Source organism: Arvicola amphibius, chromosome 2, assembly GCF_903992535.2.
Source record: "Arvicola amphibius chromosome 2, mArvAmp1.2, whole genome shotgun sequence".
Lineage (NCBI taxonomy): Eukaryota > Metazoa > Chordata > Mammalia > Rodentia > Cricetidae > Arvicola > Arvicola amphibius.
The window spans coordinates 54349232-54371844 of NC_052048.2; the positions used below are offsets into that span (position 1 = coordinate 54349232).

Here is a 22613-nt window from a genome sequence, read left to right on the forward strand (position 1 = left end):
TCAGCCGAGCACTCCTGGTTCTTCACCATTTCACTCCGTCCCGAGGGCAAGAACAAATGTTTATCTAGACAAACCCATGCGTCAGCTTTGCATGGTAGCCTACCATATATTTCTGGTGTTCGGAAGTTAAAACAGGAGGGTCATGAGTTCAAAGCCAGCCTGAGATACATATTAAGACCTTGTCTCAAAAATAAAAAGAGAACAAAAGCAAGGACTGATGATATCACTCAGCTGGTACAGCACTGACCTGGCATGCGTGAGACCCTGGGTTCAATCCTCTTAGTATAAGGAGGGGAGAGTGATGTGTCTGTGTTCATTTTCAGGGAAAGAAGTGACTTGCAAGGTGCGGAAGTTAATGATAACCCTCGCAGTTGTTCGCAAACGTGCAGATTTTTGTTTATTGTAGTATTCATGTGTATATGTATGTTCATGAATAAAGCTGTCCTTGTTGCAGGAGATAATGACATAGGCAGTAAAGGCACCTGGAATCCCATGAGCCAAAGAAAATGGTGTTTCTGTGTATGACTTCCTCGCTTCCCAAAGGCTTGTAGTGTTACTTTTTCCTGTAAGTTACTTGTGCCCAACCATTACAAGATTTCATCAAAAATCTCACTCTTCCATTTAGTAATGTGAGAGAGTCTGGGAACAAAGTTGAGGGCCCCGTGGTGTTTAATGGGGGAGAGGGCACTCCCTGTTGTGTTAATGGTGGTGACCCACTCTCTAGCAGATCATCTGCCTTTTGTTTTCTCTGCTGGGGAGCTCAGAGATGCAGGGCCCAGGCTTTTCTCACTGCATAGATCACACGCAGGCTCACGCCTTAAGCACATGCCTCCCTGTAAAAGTTTTCTGGAGTCTCTTAGAAGTAGCATTTGCTGTTGCTTGGGTGCTAAGAGCAGATGGCGCCATCCATAAACGCTTCCTTCTCCCTCTTCGGGGAAACCTTCTTAGCTTGAGTGGACCATGTGAGCCCATTAAGACAGGTGCTGCTTGGGCCCATATGCCTCACAAGCAATATGGGGCGTAGTTTATAGAGCACAACCCTCCTTCCGGCTGCCACAGGGTGCACAAAAAAAGAAATTTACTTAAGCAATCTAGGGCTATGCCATGAAGAAAGAAAAGATTAGCATTGCCTCCTAGATTCTACCCAACACGGGGTGGTGTGCAGTTGCCTCTTTCTGGGGAAGAACTGTGTGCCATGGTGTCTAGGACTTAGAGAATGTGTCCCCAAAGTGACTGTTCTGGGGCTTTTCCCAACTACTTTCAATCCTTTAAGTAGTTTTTGCTAAAATAAATTATAAATTGTAACAAGGAAGTTTGTTCCAGCATTCATATTTATTAGATTTTAAGATTTAATGGCCATATGGGCCTAAAACAAATCTTTGATCCCCAGCCCCCCATTTTAAAGCAGTCAAGTGAAGTGTCTTGATTTTGACTCTTTAAATATTAATTTGTGGCCATAACCTACTTTGGGCTTCTGTCAAAGGGTGTGGCTTTGAAAATGAAGGTTTCAGCAACTGACTAACAGAGAAAAGCAAAGGCTTCTTACAAAGAGGTGTTCTTATTTGTTGCAAAATCCAATTTATGGGACTGGGCATGGTGGCTTACGCCTTTAATTCCAGCCCTTGGGAGACAGAGGCAGGCATATCTCTGAGTGTTTGAGGCCAGTGTAGTCTACAGAGCGAGTTCCAGGACAGCCACAGCTCCACAAAGAAACCGTGTGTGTGTGTGTGTGTTTGTGTGTGTGTGTGTGTGTGTGTGTGTGTTTGTGTGTGTGTTGGGGGTGGTCAGGTTAGCTAGGACCTTCTAGAACATCATATGGACAACTTCCTAGAGAAAACACACAAACATACATTGATTGGTTAACCCCATTTCTTTGATACTGGTTGGCATTGCTAATAGTAGAAGGGCTATTAGCTAATTTTTATTTTAAATTTGCTATCTTATTACCTTAGTGATATCAGTAATGATTAATGATGCTCATGATACCGGTTTGGGGACATTCACAGAGGGCAAAACTGTGTGTCTGAGTTTACTGCCTCCCTTCATTTATAACTACCATTCTCGTGCTGTTCACACTCATTTGGAGGCAGTCTCTGCATTGTTGCCCGTAGAGAGAGCTCATTCCTTCAAAGCTTGTGGAGTGCTTTGTGGGTTGATTACCCCACAAGCTATTTGGAAGTTCGGGTGGTTCTCTGTTTTCCTGTATCAGAATGCTGCAGTGAGCCTCTTTGTGGATGCACCGTAGGGAATGTGTGATGGTCCCTCTGTGGCAGAGAATATCATACCTTTGCCTTACAAATGTCAGTTTTAAGGGACAGTTGATGACTGCCCAGACTGGAGTCTTACAAAGCTAGTTAGAGACTCTATAAGAAGTCAGTGGATACTGATCAATCAAGTTTTATAAAAACTAACTGTAATGAAACTTTGGCTTATTTCAAATAAGTGTGTAAGAATTAGGAGAGAATGTGTACATAACCATGTATACAGTTTATACATATGATATACATATATATATTTTATAGTGAAGAATGTATATAGTAATTCAGTAATATCATTTGATAAAGATTCATTAAGGGCATCTTATTGACCAATAAAAGCACCCAATTCTTAAAGTCATATAAAAATTATTCAACCCAGTCTGAAAAATGTAAGTAAATCCTCTGCTAAATCTTTGTATGTGTTAATTAATTCAGCAAAATGATTTTCCCCTAATTGAAACTGGCTACTCCTAACATTTTTTCATAGATGATGTCAGCCAAGGAAGGTAAAAGAACATCCGGGAGAGAGGCTCTCAAAGATTTTGTCCTATTTAATTACTTTAACAGTCTTAAAAAGTGAACCTCGCTCTTTCCATTCATTAGTGCTAAAGTAAGTTGCAAAAGCTTCCAAAGTGATGGCCTGCCTTAGTATCACTTAAAACAGTCACACTTTCTGCTCTGTCATGATTTCTTTAACTATGTTCCTGAGGTGTCTTCCTTGGCACCAGAAATCTTGAGAAATATTGTTAGTACTGATGGTTTCTGCTCCCCAAGGTGGGTAGGGGATGTTAGGATTGAGCATCTATTTTTAACGAAGTGTTACACTTTGAGATCTGAGACCTACTCTGTCAAATCATGGAAACCCCATTTTTGTGATGTGACAAGCCTTGTGAGTGCCCCTAACTTCTCTGAGGTCTCACTGGTAGTGTGAACAACATTAGCATTGCTACCCACTTCCTGTTATTTCCACCGGTTTAACATGGCAGCAGATCTGACAAGTGACTTCCCAAAGACTTGAAATTCATCAGGCTACATCAGAATCACTTCTCAGAGCCAGGCTGAAATGTCCATGCAGAATCATCGCGCCCCAAATGCGTGTTTGGCACTGGTGCGGATGGAATCTACAGCTTGTGGTCTCACTCTGCTCAAACAGGGAAAGAGAAAGAGGTGGCAGCTGGGGAAATGATTACTTTCCAAACACCAGTTTGTGCTTGTTTTCCTTTCTCACCTCCCTTCCCCACTCTTGTCTGGTGACAGGGTGCCCATCAGCCTGCCTCTGATTGCTGCTCACTTTCCTAGAAGTGATGAGATCACTGGCTCCTTCCAGCCCTAGCCCTCCCTCCCACTAAGGACAGGGTCTGAGGACAGCCCACCAGGTTCAGCCACCTTTGTCTCCTTTGCCTTCTCTTTCTCCCTCGCTGTCTTTTTCTCTTGGCTTTGTGAAATTTTCCTTGTTCCTTCCAAATGGCATGCTTACCTCTCCGGAGCCCACTCGAAGCCCCAGTCTTTTCCAGAAGCGAAGTTAGGGGGCTGCTTAGATGACTGACAGATATCAAGATGTGTGCTGATGATCCAGAGGGTATCCTAGACCAACTTGAACTTGTGCTCCTATTTTCCCCTTTTCTGCTGGCGAGAGAGCATTCGTCTTTGTGTTGAGGCTGAGCTCATCCAAGCTAAAGAAGGCATTTCTCTGCCTGAAATACATAGGGGAATAAAAAGACAGGGTGGGGGGGATATAAATTTAACCATGCTGTCCTTTAAAACTAAATATATACCCTTTTCTCTGTCCTCATTGGTCCATTTCCGTTGACAAGTGGATCGTAAGGAAAGGGAATATCCTGAACTTAATTGTAAGTTAAGTCTCTCTTAATCCAGAAGAGCATTTGAGATTCTGTCCAAGTGTTCAATTTCCCAGGCCGCTGAGGTCTGTGAATTTCTTTTCCCAGCCTCCAGGCTGCTGCAGTACAAGTCAGCATAGCTAATGCAGATAGATCTCCTGCCTCTCGCTCTCCTCCTCCCTCAGCTTTGATTCGATATGAACAGCCTGGTAACTCCGATGCTGGGGAGGACTCTGACAGAACTCTGCAGATGACTAGGTGGCCATGAAACACCTGGGGATTGTTCTTTAAGAAAAGGTAACATTTATATGCTAATGATGTCTCCCCCCCCCCCTTGTTGCATTTTTTTTTTCTAGGGCTACCAGTTCCCAAGAAGAGTCCAAAGTCGGTAAGGACTTGTCATTTACTTGGTGCTTGGGGGGGGCGGGGGGAGCAGGGGACCCCAGCGGAAGGAAGGTCCGCTGCCGGAATTCACTGTAATAAATGTGTTTTAGAGTGGATGCAGGAGCCAGGAGCACAGGCTCATTTAATTAAGTTCTGGAGATATGTTTGATCTAAATGGTATTTGGGTTTGTCTTTTACTAGGTAGAGATGTGTGAGCAGGATGCAAAAGCTTTGAGGATTAAAACAATGCAATTTGGCTTCCCTGCACCAATGCTCCCAACTCCTTTGAATGGGCGAGTTTCTGAGCTGTTTCAACTTGATACAAATGCTATTGTTTCCTTTGGGGGAGGAAGAGAGAGAAAAGGCTCCACCTGCTTGCTCGCTGGCTTCTCAACTGGTGTTCGCCGGCAGCCGTTCACATGGCTACCAGTTCTCTCAGAGCTTCCGTATGCACTCAGTGGGGAATTATTCACAAAACCTGTGAATTCGGAGAATTGCTGTTTGTATATGTCCGTGCTCAGGTGGAACAATGTTCACTGCCCAGTACTGAGACTAAGACATTTCCTTGCTGGGGAAATGTCCTTTGTTGTTTTGCTAGCTTTCGCAGCATTATGCTGCAGGTATAGGATTCTTTAAAAAAAAAAAGAAATCAATGTTTTACTGTCCTTTCTAATCTGGTTTCCCTGAAGATGCATTACCTACTTGGCATGCTAACTAATAGCCTAGAGGCTACAGTGTTGTGTTTGGTCGTATGAGCTTTTCACTCCTAGGGCGATGACAACAAATTAAAATGCCGTTTAAAAACTCAAAATCTGTGATTGGAATGCCTGTGAAATTGAACTAGGTGGTAGAAGCTTCCTGAGTCATTAATATTAGGAAAAAGAAGGAGCTTCCTTGTAACTTAGCAGATTTCTGCACGGGGAAATGTGTAGCTTTGTGCCACCCGGAGGAGGACCTTTAAAACTTTGCAGCTTCAGGTGCTGCAGCCGAATTCTTTCCACCTGTCTCCAAGCATGGCAGCACCAAGCAGAAGTTTATTAAGGAGGTGAGCGAGGGGAGCTTTATGCATGCTGAAGTCCAACTCCCCCGTTCTGTGAAGAAAAAAAAAAAAACCTGCAGTAATTGATGTGATTCTGATGGCACAGGGCTGTGGAGATGGGAACGTTGACTTCAGGGCTGCTTCCTGTGTCAGTTTGTGTTAATGTCCAGGCAGGAAAGTGCTGCTTGGTGCCCACATTGAAAGCACAGAGATGCCAAAGTGTGTGCATGGGCGCATGTGTGCATGTGTGCATCGCCATCCCTGGGTCATCACCAGAGACGCATTCAGCCTTCAGACAAATCGAGTGCAGCTGGAAGATGTGTCTCCCGAGCTTGGGTTAGTGCGAGCCTTCCATGGCCGTGCTGTGCTGATGTTGGACTTGTTTTACACACCCCCATGCTGTGAAATCTTGCCAGGAAGCCAACGCTTTGCACTAGTAACACGGTTTCAGGGAGCAGGGTGGTCTCTGCTGTTTGCACCTGTGCAGGAGAGGTTCTGTCATGTTTGTATATCGTCTTCCCTGAAGTATTTCTGAATTACCCGGCTGACACCTAGCATCAAGCATGTACAGAGCCCATGTTCACAAAATCAGTTAAGAGAATTCTCTGGCAGTTTATTTTGGGGGCTGCCATGTCATTAGTGAGCAACAAGCCAATTACTTGAGTTGCATTCTTAGGGGAAAAAGCTCTCTTAACCGCTTTGCCCACAGTCTGCTGGCTTCTGATTACAGAAGGCAAAGAGGGTGGGTGCTGCTGGACTCCAGAGCAGGTTCCTAGCTTGGGGCTTGTCCTCACCTGGGTTCTGCTCCAGGACAGAGATGGCAGCTTGCATGGCATGCTGGCACACTGGCAGCTACTGCACATGATTAGCGGACTCTCAGCCAAGGACTGCTGTTGGCAGGGGAACATTACAAACATCTGTGATCAGTGAGGCTTGCACAGGTGGGTGGAAAGCTGTTTCCCTTTCCCCGGTTTGAATTTGGATGATGTCCTGCCAATGGGGCAGGTGATTAGGGGATGTTTTCCAAAGGGCTGGAAGGAATCCACGGGGATGAGGGATGGCCAGGTGCTGGTTGAGCCACTCAGGTGGTGACAGATAGTGTCAGTTCTGCAGGCTGCATAATCCAAAGTGCAGCAGTCGTACCTGGGTTGTGATCCATGTAGATTCCATCTCAGCTCAGTGACTAGTATCTAAACCAGGTCCCCACTATTGGCTGCTTGGATTCCGGCTATACGCCCGAGGTTCTGACACGCTTGGCTTCCTCCGATGATGGGCAGGGTCCCTCTGTTGCCATACCTTTTCTTTCTTTTTTAATGTTTTTAATAATTAGGCAGTTGAGATTTTATTAGAGCAGAAGGTTTTAGCATTTTAATGTTGTTCCACCTCCTGGGTTGTCCCTATAGCTTACTCTTAATAAGAATTTAACTTCCTAGATTTAGTTTAAATGCTAAGTTTGTGGGGTTTGTCTACTCTTGCGGTGATGTCTTAATGATGTTTAATTAATTTAATACCTGGACTTCTACACCGTCACAGATTTTCTACCACATGGCAGTAAAAAATAAGACACATTTGCTGTGGGATTTTAGGCGTCTCTGGAAACCTTAAGTTGTGACCCAACTTAATCATTCTGACTAGAAACTTAATTTTAATTGTCAGTTTAAATCACACACAGGGATCTTGTGTGGGGGCTTTAAACTCTAAATTGCACACCCAAACAAATTGTAAGCCAGACCCACCTGTGTTCGTGCTGGGTCAGATCCCACCTTCTCCAGCCTCCCTTTGTCAATCTGTCCATTTCTTCCCCTGCTCACCAGTCTTCTGTTCATTCATGTATCCTCCACTCACCCAGCCATCTCTCCATCTTTTCATTCAGCGAAGTAATGAGAACTCCCAAGTATGGAACTTGAACTCAGGCGCCGGAAGTACAAATGCTTACTGCCTGTCTTCTAGGTGCTAAAATAGTGCAGGCATCCAGAGACTAAGGCATAGAACCTGATTCCCAGGAAGTGGGGAGAGAAAGAGATACCACATCAACAGACAGGCCTGTCTAGACCCTCTTCTCCTGGGGATTAAAGTCTGGTGAGCGTACACATTGAAAGCTGATGAAGGAGGACCATCTAGCTATCAGTTCAAATGACCTGAGTTGAATAGTCTTGCAAAGCCCAGACCCGGGGGAGAGTAAAGAACTGTGGCTGAACTGTGAAGTTATTTGGAGTCTGGCAGGCTGGGAACACCCAAAGTTTTACAAGCAGTGACAAGGTGGTGTCTTCAAAACAGCAATAGAAAGTTTCACTTCCAATCCCTTTAACCTGCAAGAGATACTGAAGGAAACTTCTGGAATTAGATATTAAGACATGTGAGGGGGATACAAGATCTCTTATGTATGTATGTATGTATGTATGTACATAAGACCTCTTAGGTCATATATGGATTGGGAGACACAAGCCCTCTTTGATGACATATGCATTGAGTGGCTCCTGCCGGTCACACTGCACTCCTCGGCTTGCCAGCTCCAAAGCCACCACTTAGATCTCATCAGAGTTTCTTCAGACAGTGAGGAAAAGCAGTGAAAATGGGAGACGAGAAAAGGGAATAGATAGATCGGCTTCAGATTATCAGTCAAATTGTCCCACCTCAGTGAGCACCTGGACATTCCATTTTGCTAAATTTCTTACATTTTTTTTGTGACTCAGATTTTATTTTCTCCATCCTCCCAGTGTTCTCCTTTTCTCCATGAATTCCCTTCACCTGTCTTTGAGAAGAAATTTGACTTGGAAGCCGATGCAGGAAAGAGGCAAAAGTAAAGAGCAGCCTATGCCTTGACCCAGACCTGGTGTCCGATTTTCACACTTTTAATGACCAGACCTCCGCAGCGTTTGGATCTGCTCCTGTTGTCCATGCAAATCTCTGCAGTGGCCTTGGGCCTTAGCAGATACATCAACTGTAAATAATTTGGCTTTAAAATGGATCAATTTGTCATTTTTAAGCCCCATGAATTCTTTTCATCATCTAAGCTCCTAAGTGCTGTCTGTATTCATTTGCTCTCCCAAGCAAATATTTTCAGCTCACTTTATAGGAACGTCCATTTCTAAATCATTCTGTGAAATCCTGATGAGATAAATTTTTCCCCATTTCCATTTATAAAAACCATTGCGCCTTCCCAATTTTCTTGACCTGACAGTAAGTAGGATGCGAATCATTCATTTTAGGGAGATAGGTACAATTTCATTCTAAAAGGTTTTGTGATACAAGTTCGTGGCCAAGGACTCTTAAGGAGATTTCAGAATTAAGCCCATGTCTTTTTTCCAAGTTGGCAGAGATTTGAGAATCAGAAATGAAATTCTTCGTTAAAAAAAAAAATAGCAACCTAGTGACAATAGTTAAGATTAGTGATTTCTGTCTGGGTATGGGTGAGTCCTGTGTTTCTAAAGTATCTTCTTCCTCCTGTCTCCACTGAACCTGTCAGCAGTACCTCACCTTCATCATACCCCTGCCCCAGGGGAAGCTGCCCCAGGTGCAGAGCTACAAGGAACCTCAGACTGCCCTCTCTGCTTCCAGCCATTTCTCTACATCTGTTCCCTACCCAGGAGCCTGAGCAAACTTCTGGAAGTGCATTAACTCCTGGTTCATTCTTATTTTAAGTACTTCCTCCAGAGCTAAGAAGGAAGCCTGTCCTTACAGTGTCACATAAGAAACTTGCATGATCTGGCTTCCAAGTTCATGTCCAGCTCCCTGCCCCCTCACGGTGTCACACTAGCCAGACATTCTGAAGACTGCAACCTCTCCAAGCTCATTTTGATGGCAGGAATTAGCACATGCTGGGTGCATTGCCAAAATATTCTTCTACATACCCATCCTTAAACCAGAGGACATTGTAGTGTTTTAAATATATTCTGTATATTTGATTAATTCAATATCCATCTACACATATAAATTCCAAGCAGTTAGGTAACATCTTTATATTTATCTGTTGTGTTTCTTCGTGTCTGGCACAGTATAAATTATCCATTTGTATTTGTTGACCAAGTTGAATAAATACATTGCAGGTGATTGCTGTAGGCAAGCCTTGTCTGGTATCCTGCTTTAATGTGCTAGGTATTTCTCCCCATCCATGTGCTGCATGAACAGGCTTACCTTAGCAGGGCTAAAGATACAGGCTTATAGCTGCTTGTCTTTGAACTAGTGTCTCACTTAGGAAAATGAGTTGAAGGTAGCACACACCTATAACCCTAGCACTTCAGAGCAGGGCAAGAGAATAATGAATTTGAGTTTAGCCTGGGCTGCATAGTAAAACTTTCTTAAATATATATACACACACACACACATGAAAGTGAACAAAACTATAAAAAAAACAGATGAATGACATTCATATTCAATGCAGATCTAATTCTGTGCTGTCTCGGTTGAGAAGCGAATTTTCTTTCATGCACAAAGCCTTCAAGTAGGTGATCAAGAAAAGTCATACAATCTGACTCTGAAGGGCCAGGTAGTAAACTCACTGCACAAGCATCAGGAATTCAAGGGCATTCCCTATCATCTATATTTTTAAAAGTGTATAGTGGTAGCTGCATATAATCCAATACTGAGAGGTCCAGATGGGCAAGTGTGTTATGTTTGATGGTCAGCCAGCCTAAGCTTTATCAGGGACCTCCAGATTAAAGAAAGACTCTGTCTCAAAACACTGAAGTGCATGGCACCTAAGGGACAAACCCGAGGTTACCCTCTGGCTTCCACATACATACATATGCCCCTGTATGATATATATATATATATATACCTGATCACATGTGCACACACACACGCACACCCCAAATGACTTTAATTTGAGAGCTCTGTGAATGCTGCTTTTCCTTTGACCAGTTTTGGGCTTCTAATAAAAGGATGTCACAGAAAATGAAAAACGTGTTTTGAAATGTTTACACATATACACACAGAGCACAGCTCCAAAAACCCTAGGATTCTCATTATATTTAAATTTGAGAGAGCTGGTTGTTTTAAAAATGAACATAGACTAGGGCTAAATCTTAGCAGATAAAGTGTTTTCAGTGGACTTCATCTGAATACTCCCTTTATGGCCAAGCAACTCTTTGGTTAAACCTGAGGCTGGGTCCTCTGTGACAGGGATTTATTTGTTAGGTCCTCTGTGACAGGAATTTGTTACAAACCCTTTTGAGCAGCATGTATGATGGTGTGTGCATAATTCCTTTCATTGGTGTGAGAAAACTCTTGATGTAAGAAGATTATGGGAAAAACATTTGTTTTGACTCATGAGCTCAAGGAATTTCAGCCAATCAGGGTGAGGAGGCATGACTACAGAATTGGCTTAATCTCTGTCAGCAGAAACATGAAGTGGCTGATTGACTTATGTGTATTGACTTATGGTGACTGACAAGAAGCAGAAAGGTCAGGCTAGAACCAGAAGGGCGTTATCATTTTCTTTTCTTTTTTTTTTTTTTTTTTTTTTTTTCGAGACAGGGTTTCTCTGTGGCTTTGGAGCCTGTCCTGGAACTAGCTCTTGTAGACCAGGCTGATCTCGAACTCACAGAGATCCGCCTGCCTCTGCCTCCCGAGTGCTGGGATTAAAGGCGTGCGCCACCACCGCCCGGCGCGTTATCATTTTCAAGGGCCATCCCAGGAGACCCTCATCTGGTAGCTGGGCCACATGTCCTAAAGGCTCCACAACCTCCCCAAACTACCACCAGCTGGGGATCACATGAGCACACCCTCAGCTCTGTGAGAACCACTCACTGGGCATAAAAACCAATGGGTACAGCAGAGATAGGCAACACTGTCACCAGACGAATGATAAGAAGTTAAAGTGTGGTTTTCAGAGACAGGGACCCTAGAAGTCAGTAGGACGCACATTACAAAGTACCCTCCTAAACAGCTACATGTGGACATCCTTCCAGGTATACTGTAGGTAGCATGCAGGCCTGGAGGTGGGGCATTAAGGGACCTCAAATAGAAACTGAAGCTTTCAGAATTAGAGACTTATTTCAGCTGTGACATGAACTCAGTGATGCTGGGCTCGTTCTATAGTCAGACATCTGCCACTCTTTTAAGGAATAAAAATATAGTGAACATTTGAAGGAAGTGTGTGAGTCTTCCAGGTCGGTTCCTGTATTGAATGATTTGGTGTGAACATTTAGAATAGCTCCTAAACAGCATAAAAGTCGAAGTCCATATTAATTCTGTTTACTACAGTTCACTTCAAGGTGGAAATAGCCTTTGATTTCCCTTGCTTGTAAGATGTTACCTGTTGTTATTAAAATAAAGAGATAGGCAACACTGAAAAGTATAAAACTTAAGGGAAGAAACCTGCTCATAATATCATTTTTTCTAAATACCGTGCTACATGTTCACGCCAACAAGACTGATGGTGCGTGCGCGTGTTTTCTGATGAGAGCTTACGAGATAAACACAGACAAGATATGCATGTTTAAAAGAGAACTGCTATGTCCTCAGCATCCTCAGCATCCTCAGCATGGCACCCGAGGAAGGGTCGGGGCATGATATGAGGCCATGAGAGCTGATGTCAGTGTAGGGAAGGGCCTTCAAAGGTGGCAGAGAGCCTTTTGCCAATCTTGGAAATGCTAGTCCATCTAGCACAGAGCTAAGTACTTTATTATCTAAAGAGAGAAAGGGTGAAGTGGAGTTGTGTTTGCCCTGTGCATCTTTGTGTGTACCATCCCTTTGCATGTGAGCGAGCTAATCTTCTCGAAGGTCTAATAGCCTTAGAATACAGGCCTCGCATTTTCCTCAACTATGAGTCTTTTCCAAAACCTGTAGTCAGGTCTCTAGCAGTCAAGTCAAGATCTCAACTCTATCTAGGAGTTGAGAGACATCCATCAATAAAATGCTTGCCTTCCAAATATAAAAACTTAAGTTATATTCTCAGAACCCATGTACAGTGCCAGGCATAGCAGTACATGCTTGTAATTCCAGAAAGGTGAGACAAGGCTTTCAGAGGCTCGCTGCCTAACTAGCCTAGCCTACCTAGTGAACTCAAGGCCAGTGAGAGACCCTGTCTCAAACAAAAAGTGGAACGTTGCCCTCTGTGTTCCACACATGCATGTGTGTGTGTGTTTATATGCACACGCCTGCACACACATGTCCCCACATATGAACATCACACACAAAAGGAACAAAGCAAATCTTTTTGGACTTTCCTCATCTACTTATTGCAAACTGAAGACTAAAAGGAGAAAGGGCCATGGTCCTTTCCATCAGGGAATGAAAGAGGGCCCCTGAGTGGAGAGCAAAGAGGACTGGTGGTAGCCTCTGGTGGTGGAGCTCCAGGGGACTAGAATACGCACAGTCAGGATACTATAAGCCTCTTTAAGAAGCATCATCTCTGCGGTGTACATAATAGAGGATGGAGAGGCCCCCTGCCCCCTCTTGTCCCCTAGCTCCTGATAACTAGGCACAGAAGCTAAGTAACGTGGTGTCTTTTGCAGATGAGGCAGAACTCCAACGTTGCATTTGCAGGGGTGAAATCATTACCAGGGTTTTGCCTGTGCTCTCTGTCAATTCAGAGACCATTTCATAAAATGTAAGTCTGTGCTGAGCTGGTTTCAGTGATCAGGGACTTGACTCTGCCTTTGAAGTCAATGAAGCTCCCCTTTGAAAGTACTTAAACTTTGGACAAGTTACCTATCTGGGAGAGCTGACCTGTGCAGGGCAACACATATACATACTTCAAGTTGGCTCTTCATTTATTTTTTAACTCACAGTGGTCTCAGTAATCCAAGAGGTAGAAAGCACTGCTCTCAGAATTGATTGACTGAAAACTATGTAAGCTCCTGTTCTCTGCACGGGAGTACCAGATCACTGTGCTGCCAGGTGTGACTTCCCAGGGCTCGGATGCAGTTCCTGCTGGAATAGGAATGATGGAAACCTGTAGAGCGGAGTGGGTTCGATTATTAAGAGATACAGCATATGGAGCCCCATGTCGCATTTTTAGCCCTGATTGTATTGCTTGTGGATATTGCCAGCTTACATCCAAAACACTTATGGTATTTTCAGTCACATATTTTTGTCAAGAACCGAGGGTGTCAGGATAGATGCATCATACAATAAATAAGCCCAGTGTGTCTTCCTGAGAGCTTACAAGGGAAATCAGATTTGTTTCCCACTACAGCCCAGAGAGCAGCATGGGTATGGTTATGTCTCTATCTAGTCCGCCCCTCTGTCTTTCTGCCAATCACTTGCGGATTTATCTGCATTCAGCACTTGCTGGAGAAGCCAGAGTGTCATTTTAAGTGTGTGTGTGTGTGTGTGTGTGTGTGTGTGTGTGTGTGTGTGTGTGCGCGCGCGCGCTAAACAAAGGCAGGCTGGGGAAAGGTGCCCATTGGAGAAGTCACAGTCATCTTCCTTTCTTGGCCCCTTCACTTGCTTTCTTGCAGCAGCCACTGGAGAGGAAAGACAGCCAGAACAGCTCCCAGCACAGTGTCTCCAGCCACCGGAGCCTGCACACAGCCTCCCCGAGTCACGGCACACAGGTGCTCTCCGAGTACCCACCTGCAGACGCCCCTGCTCCGGATCAGACCGACAGCTCTGGGCAGAAAAAACCAGATCCTTTTAAAATCTGGGCCCAGTCCAGGAGCATGTATGAAAACCGACGTGAGTAATTCCCTGGGTTCCTGCTCTCCCAGGCCCTCTCCCGTGCTCTAACCTCCTCTTAATAAAGGAGGCCTGGGGTAGCCGGTGGCTAAAGGTAAAGAGGACTGGGAAGCCACGGCCTCTTAGAGCAGGTAGACTCTGCTGGTTGTCTTCGTAGCCTAGGTGATGTCTCCAGCTTGAGGAAGCCTGGGTCAAAATGGATGTTTTTTTCTCTCCTGTTCAGAGAGGTGGTTGGTAAGAGCTGTTGTCTTATAATTCTGTCCCGAGTAGAGAACACGGCTTGCTCTGCACTTTTGTCTGGTGAAGCAGCTCCAACACACACAAGCATAATTGTGATTGTGGGGTCGTGAGAAGAGCTTAGGTACTTTGTTTGTGGCCTTGCGGTTCTTAAAAATACCGGTAATGTTTTATTTTGTCCTCTTTGGTCTTTGCAAACATTACCTCAAAAAGGTGAAAAAAAGGAAAGCCCATAGAGAATGAGTGTAGCTTAATTATCTATACAGTGGTGGCGTGCGTTGTTTTGCTATGATCAACTTGGAAAGGTACACTTCAGAACCTCCCAGATCTTAAACTCTCCTCCTCATGTTCCGCTCTCTTTTTCATTGAGATGATGACTGGGCATATTCCCCATCAGTAGTTTTTGTTATGATACCAATGCAGTCCCTAAAATGCCCCAGGCTTTGCAGACGCCATTGGCCCTTTTGGAGCCTTTGTGGTCTCTGACATTTGCTCTCTGAGGTGGCTGGTTAGTATGCCCTGGAATGAGGCAGAATGTGTTAGGAGAGAGGACATTATATTGACGACCTGGGAGAAGCTGAGAGAGAAAACAGAATTGTTTTGCCCGGCCTTCCTTAGAACGGGTTTTGTTCCTAGCTGCCCTGATGTCACCATTGTGGAAATCACAGCTCAGACGCTAGGAGAGGTTAAAGGCCTTTTCTCCTCTCACCAACCGCTCTAGCCTGGCTGCGCAGCGTACCTGGTTGTCTGGGGAGACATCTGTTGTTCTGTGACTCAGATAAAGGAAGGGAGTAAGGCCAGCAGCCCTAAGAAGGAAAGCTGACCTTAGGTAAACGCAACCATCAGGGGCCACGTGAGGATCTCTTGCTGATTATCAGCTGAGAGGTCCCTCGAAGCATCACCACCATGAGTGCAAAGCATCAGTCCGTTAGGAAGGTTGAGGTTCACCATGCTGACAAAAGCCAGCTAATCTGAAATTGAATTCACCCCACCCCTGCTGCCGGAAGACAGCTGAAATATTTGGAAAGCCAGGCTGAAGGAAATCTCCGACAAATGCAGCAAATGCTAACTGCAAAGTTAGGCATCCTATATCAAAAAGTGCTCACGATGAGAAATGCTTCCAATTTTGGATTTTGAAGTATTTGTTTATCCGCAATGAGATAGTCTGAGGATGGGACCTGAGTCTGAATTTCAAATCTGTTTATGCTCCATATATCCCTGAGACACAAAGCCAGAAAGTCATTTTAGACCATATTTGCACGACTTTATCTGTAACTATAAGTTTTATGGTATGGAGTTTTCTTCATGAGGTGTTACATCAGTACTTCAAAAGCTTTGGGTTTTATAACATGTGAGGTTTTCAGATCAGGGACACCCAACTGGTACAAACCTGGGCTTCATACCAGGAACCCCGTTTTTTGTCACGATGTCTTTTTAAAATACTACTGAAGGAATACGTTCTAGTTGAGAATGGTCCATCTTCCCTTCATAGTTCTTTCTAACCATGTGACTTCTTCAATCAATGACCCAACTTCAAGGGATGTTGAGTGATTGCTTTATTGACTGTACTCCCGCTTTCTTCAGTACAGTACACATTAGGATTGAGTTTTCCATGTAGTAATCAAATAAATCATTCCCTGCAGTACTGGCGGGACCTCCTGGATTGACAGGGCATTTTAAGCGCGTACTCAATGGTAGGCTCATCCACCCTAAAGCAACAGTATTCCTTGGGATTTGGATATTTTAGCTCAACTTTTAAGAAAGTTTTCAACAGGAAAAGAGATGGAATATCCAGCATGACCATACCCACTTGCTGCGGCACGGACATTGCTCAAGTGCGGCCAGACAGAAATGTTTGGAATGGTTTCCGCTTTGTCCCTTTGCTGTCTTCAGCACCTAAGCAATCGGATACAGCCCCACGAGTGAGAATCAGTGCCTCTTTGGTGATTGGAGGGTCTGTAATTGAGTGATAGTAGCAGCCTAATGGCTGTTAAGATCTACATGGATTTTTTTTCTTCTTTCTAAATAAGAGTGATGATGGCCCTCCCCCGGCCCCACCCCCAGGAATTATTCTGTCTCTAGCACATGCTCTCTTCTTCCCTTGGTACCTGCTGGTGAACCTAGAGCAATCTTGTCTTTGAATTGCCATTTTTGTTTCATCTCAAATTCATTTCCCCCATTGCCCTAAGTTATTTTAAGAACATTCTTTTTAAAAAAGGAGGAGTCTTGATGGATGGAATTCCCTCTCTATCCCTTAATAATGAAATAAGCAAATACTGAAAGTGAAGTAAGTCGTAGTACATTAAGCATGTATATTATTCCCTTCATGTTGAAAATACCTTTTCCTTCTTATTGAACTTCATTACCACGGGCAATGTAAAGATGAACACACAGCTGGCCACTTTCCCTGACATGTTCTAGGTGTCTCACAAAATACCATCCTCTCTGCTTGGCTCTCTGCCAAAGCAGCAGTGTTAGAATGTTTTAATCTGAATTACAGAAGTGCTAATGAATCCCTTTGAAGGATTTCAATGTTAATTAAAGCCTAGAAATCCTTTAAATAAGCCGCCTTGCCTGTTTTGTATTTTCTCTAGCTAAAATGCCAGTTGGATCCGTGTCTTTAACAATGACATGATTGGTCTTAGCAGATGTTCACACGGTCACCTAGTGCACAGCAGCCTGCACTACAAAGGAGTCTCCAAAGCTTATAGAGGAAGTTTTTACCTGTTTACAGCTTTACAGCTCGCAACGAAAGCAGTCAAAGCTGTCATCGTAACCAGCACTATAAACCTGTCCTTTAGGGTGCCGTGTTTACAAGTCTGACACCGGGATTTTAGGATGATTATAACAATTTCTATCCATGTGTTCATTCCGATTCAACAGATTCCATGATTGCATCTCAAACATAAGACTGTTCTGGTTTGAACTGCCTAGAATTCACCAGGGCATGCTTCAGTCTAAGAATGGTTTCTCTCAGGCACTGATACTCTCCTGAACAAGAGCTGTTGTATGGTGCTAACACACACACTTAGATTTTCTCAAAAGGCAATGAGGGTTTAGCCAGCCTTCTATAGTTGATGGCATGACTGAAACAGGGTCATTCACAAATGTAGTTAGAGTCTAATTAAACATCAGGAGCCTATGGTGGTAATGGAAGTCACGGGAAACCCGCAGTGTTCAATTAGCTTGTTGACAGGTAAGGCACCATGGCAAAAGAAAGTGGAAAACAGAACCGAACTCCAGTCCTTTAGAATCCATAGCTGCCATGACCTTTACTGTGAAGCTGAGTCGCACACCCCTTATCATTCAAGACTAAATTAAAACTAACCAAGAAGGAGCATGTATTAAGCTTTACACAATTGTGAAATTGATATTCCAGCTATGTCACCTTCGCCTGCATCAGGACTGAGCAAGGGTGAGAGAGACAGAGAAATCAATTCCACGAATTTTGGAGAATGTCAGAGTAAGGATCTGCCGCAAACTTTCATTTTCTCCATTACCATTTATCCTGTTTGATGTTCCCATCTGTCTGGGGAGAAGGCCACAGAAGTGAGGGGAGATAAAAGTGCATGAAAGAGTGTTTCCAGGCTTGTTTTGGCTGAGCATAAACCAAACGCAAAATGAGATTAGGAAGTGATGTGTGTGCTTTCGGAGTCTGTCGATACACTGTGCTGTCTGTCTGTGGCTGTGGAGACGCCAGGGCCTGGTGACCCCACTCTTCACTAAGTACCGAGGAAAGTCATTCTGCTACTTTGTTAAGTGTCCACTGCCGATACCAGAAGCAGATTAGCTGCCGCGATCGTCCCCAAGGTGAGGATTCAAGATACAAACAGCTGGATTAAAGTTATAACTTCTACAAGACTGGCCTCACTGAAGTGACAGTAATAATGAGAATTGTGACAGTAATGTCAGAAAAATGGCCCCACCTTGCTGCTCTCTAATATGTAATTCTTCTGGAAGTAGAGAGTGAAACATTTGGGGGAACTAATTTCAAAATCTCAGCACTTCTTCTATATCACAAGAGATAGAATTATGACTATTATAATATATGTCAATACCAATTCAGTAGCCAAGGTTGTATTTATTTGGGTAAATGATGTTTAGTTTATAAAGGATAAAATTGTTATTATGCTAAAAGTAAAGTACCAGAAGACTTTCTTTGTCACATGTCTGTGTTGGTGTTTATGTCTGCGTTTCCTGGCTCATTGTTAGTGTATTTTTATCGCAATTGTCACAGGGCTCCTTTCTTTTCAACAGAAGACTCTTTAAATAAACTTACCATTTTCCAGTTAATTCTTGAAAGGAAGAACACTTTTTTCCTGTGGCCTGACTTGGGTGATTGACCTAAATCTGTTGGGTCTCCTCAGTATACCATGATAGGTCACACCTCATTGCAGCAGAAGGCAGAATGTGCTACATTTTGTTGTGCCTGTAGAATGGACAGATGATACTGTGTTAATGTGCTGCAGAGAAAAATGGACCTGGGCGGAAGGCCTTTGCAAAGGCCCTTTAATTGCTATTAGAAAGCTCTTGTGCTCAGCAGACATCAGATTGACTCTGTTGACACCCATGTGTACCTGCTGAAAATCGCCAGTAGTCTTTTGGGGTGCTAGTTTCCTTCCCTGTGTAACCAAAAGACAGTGCACCCTCTGGTTTAGTTTATTATTTCAGTGAGGCATTTAGCAGCATGTATCATTTGCCAAGCTACTCAAACAGGAATAAATGAGCAGGAATATATATATGAATGTGTTCAAGGAAACATTAATTTCCAAATGTTTCTGTAGGAGTCCCATGATATAGCTGAGTTCATCTTCCTTGGCATTTTACAAGTTAGCCTCAGCATTTTTAATACAAAGGGTTGTATAAAAACATCCAGGTAGAACCCCAGCCTTAAAGTAACTCGAGAAAAATATATTCTTAGCCTTGTACTTACTTACTTATTCATTATGTTTCTTTTGGATTATTCACTTACTATTTATCTCAGGCTATAGGCAAATCACTCAAAAGGAACAATAATCCCCAACGTGAAATCTAAACAATCATTTTTGTCTTTCCTATTCTATCGCCTAAAACTGGGGAAGATGGGAATTCAATTTTCAGCCCTAGATACTCCTGCAGCCCAAAATACAATTAACGAAACAAGAAAGAAAGTGGAACAGTAATTTAATGCCTCCTTTAGGATTCAGTGCAACTGAATTATATGCATTCTCTTTAAGTAAAAGTTGTATCACTTTATAGACTGTAAACTGCCTTGTATGTGCATTAAAATACTCAATAAGAAGAAAGGGACAGCAACCCTTTTATTATCTCAGTGAGGTAGCAGTGCGGTTATACAGAATGACTTCACGCACAAGCATTTCCTTCTGGCATTTTCTAAGAGCTTCATCTTAAAGCACTAGACCATTGCTGAGTGTCAGACATAAAATAACAAGCTATTGGATAATAAGTGAATACTTACACGTTCAGATACCATAGGCAAATTAAGGGAAAGCTCCTTAGCAATGAGATATGGTTAATTGTTCAGAAGTTTCTGTCCTCTCTTGGCCCTTAAGGCTATAGAAGGCTGGCAACTCTGTGATAACAACACTAAAATCAGATTAAACGCTCTACTTGCAAGTCCTAGAGTTGCTTTGTTTGGGGATGGTGCCAAGACCTGGACAAGGAAAAGCAATTTCCACTGAGCCATGCATCCCACAGCCCTTGAGAGTAATTTTTTTTTCTCTCACAAAACTAATCTCATATCATATTACTGGTGTCACTGATCTTGATTATGTTAGGGAAGAAGAAAATGATTAAAAATAAATTAGAAATTCTTTTTAACCAAAGCCATAATACTTGTCCTCTCAATAAAATAACAAGTCATTTAAAGAAACTTCCCATAGAGCCGACCTCTCCTCCAGGGAGACTCTCACGTCACGTGATTCTGTGCTGGAGACTTGCTTTGTAGTGCACCACACAGTGACTCAATGCGATTCCTCTTGCAGCAATGCTGAAGGGAGAGGCCCTGGCTGACTCCTAGCTTAGCTGGCCATAATGGTGTGAGCTAAATTGGGAATTCCCGGGCAGTCGTAGTCCACTGGAGAGCTGCAGCCTCGCCTTTTCTACTGCTTACTGTGCCCATTGTCTGACGTGTCACCTACCCATGACCTTTTCTTCAGTTGCCTGTGCCGTGAAGCTTTTGTCTGTGCATATGTGTGCATCCATCGTGGTCCTGTAATTGTGCCCACTTTAGACACATGATCCCCTTTATTAGGGAAATGATCTCTCTCCTCTCATCCTTCTCTGCAGTTCCCGATTACCAGGAACAGGACATCTTCCTCTGGAGAAAAGAGACCGGATTTGGATTTAGGATTCTGGGTGGAAATGAGCCAGGGGAACCCGTGAGTCTTTTTATCTGCTTCTCTCCCTAGTGGTATTTGCTAAGACTTCAAAGTAGAATGGTGGCAATTGACAGATCACCAGGATAGAGTTCTGCTAGCTGTGGCCCTGGCTCTTTCATCTTGAGTAATATGGATGTCCTACTGTCTTTTGTGGAGCTGCATTTGTCTCTTTGTTATTTGTCTTAAGGAAGAGGGGAAGTAATGTTTTCTAAAGCTTTTATGTGTGGTGGGGGTTGCAACAGCTGCTGTGGAGGGGGTTGCAACAGCTGTCCCCACCCCCAATTAAGAAGAAGGAAAACAAAAGGCACAGTGGGCATCATCTAACCAGTGTCCTCACCTCTGTGGTCAGTTTTGCGGTGTCTGCAGCAGGTAGAGGGGTGTGTGTGTGTGTGTGTGTGTGTGTGTGTCTGAGTAGAAAGTATAGGGGTCTGTATGTAAGTATCTGGAGCACAGGGGGAGCCTCCCTAGATAGCAGTAGTGATTCAAGAAAACAGCACCCTATCTTTAAATAATAGAAAAAGACCCCTAAACAGTGAACAAGAAACATGGAATCTCCTTCCTGAGCCTCCGTTGCTTGAGTAAGTTTAATTTAATATCACAGGATCTTTTGGAAGGAAAACAGAGGCGAAGTGTTGATGCCTTCGGAATAGCACCTGTTATTCATTGAGCAGTTACTGTGTGTGAGGTATTGTACTAAAACCATTTAACAGGTAATCTCTCCTTTATCCAGACTATCTCTACTTTTCAATCCGGAAAATAAAAGCTCCAGGAAGGTTAATGAACTGGCCCAAGGCCACAGAGCTGGTGTAACTGCCAGGATGGACAAACCCCAACTCCTTCCTCTTTTTAGCCAGTTTCTGTTCACACCCTTGTAAACTCTACAGCCATGTAAAGAGAACTGTAATATCATTGTCTGCTGAGAAGACAGCGCGCACCAGTATTTAAACTCACATTGGTGAATGGTGAAGCTGCAAGACAGTGAATATAAATATCCCTCTGCCTTTTAGTGCTGAAAGATGCTGGAAATGGGAATTATTCTCCCCTCACTCTATGTTTACTGAGATGTCCTATTGCTAAGCAGACAAGTACTAGACCCTTAAAGAAAATAAGTATTGATATACTTAGTCTAGTGAAAGTAGGATTCTCATGTAGACGGGAAAGTGCCCGTTTCTCCAGAGTAGAAGAAAAAAATTGAATGATTGACAGACCACAGATAATATCCATGTCAAAGAGACGTATAAGAAATAGTTATTCTTTGCATTTCTTAAAGACTGCTACAGTACCTAGCACAATGCATTATACACAAGGTGCTCAATAATTGTTTGTGGCATGCATGCGGATATGAATGAATGAATTGAATTATTTCTAGAGATGTTCGGGCCATCGGTCTTGATAGTAAAAGCAACAGGACAACGTTCATCCATCATCTAATTACCCGACAGATTTACATCGGTCACATCGTACCACTGGGTTCTGCTGACACAGACGGCCGCCTGAGGTCTGGAGATGAATTAATTTGTGTGGATGGGACACCAGTAATTGGAAAATCGCACCAGCTCGTGGTCCAGCTTATGCAACAAGCTGCCAAGCAAGGTCATGTCAATCTCACGGTGAGGCGGAGAGTGGTGTTTGCTGGTAAGTTCTTCATTCCTTCCTCCAGCCCAAGCTCCGCCGCGCTCATGGCTGCCTCCTCAGGCTTCTGTTTTAGCAAATGTTTGCAAATGTGATCAAGCTCAGAATTTCCAGATGGTTTGCTTCTCTCCAGCTCTGCAAAAGAGCTGTCACTCAAAAGTACTTTAATATGCTATTTGCATATGCTCCAAAAAGACTTCCAGAAAAATGCTAGTTGAATAAG

At 43.5% G+C, this 22613-nt stretch overlaps 1 protein-coding gene across 13 annotated transcripts in view; it reads left to right on the forward strand.

The window, feature by feature from the left end:
- Magi1 (membrane associated guanylate kinase, WW and PDZ domain containing 1) overlaps window positions 1-22613 on the forward strand; it is a 609686-nt gene that overhangs the window by 564220 nt on the left and 22853 nt on the right. For 7 of the 13 annotated variants that reach the window (XM_038317854.2, XM_038317858.2, XM_038317862.2 and 4 more), the window contains 5 exons: window positions 4453-4484; window positions 13925-14141; window positions 17758-17841; window positions 20667-20758; window positions 22201-22393. In XM_038317854.2, the coding sequence (XP_038173782.1) occupies window positions 4453-4484; window positions 13925-14141; window positions 17758-17841; window positions 20667-20758; window positions 22201-22393 (618 nt within the window). The remainder of the gene's footprint in view (window positions 1-4452; window positions 4485-13924; window positions 14142-17757; window positions 17842-20666; window positions 20759-22200; window positions 22394-22613) is intronic. The other 6 variants (XM_038317856.2, XM_038317857.2, XM_038317861.2 and 3 more) reach the window with 3 other exon arrangements.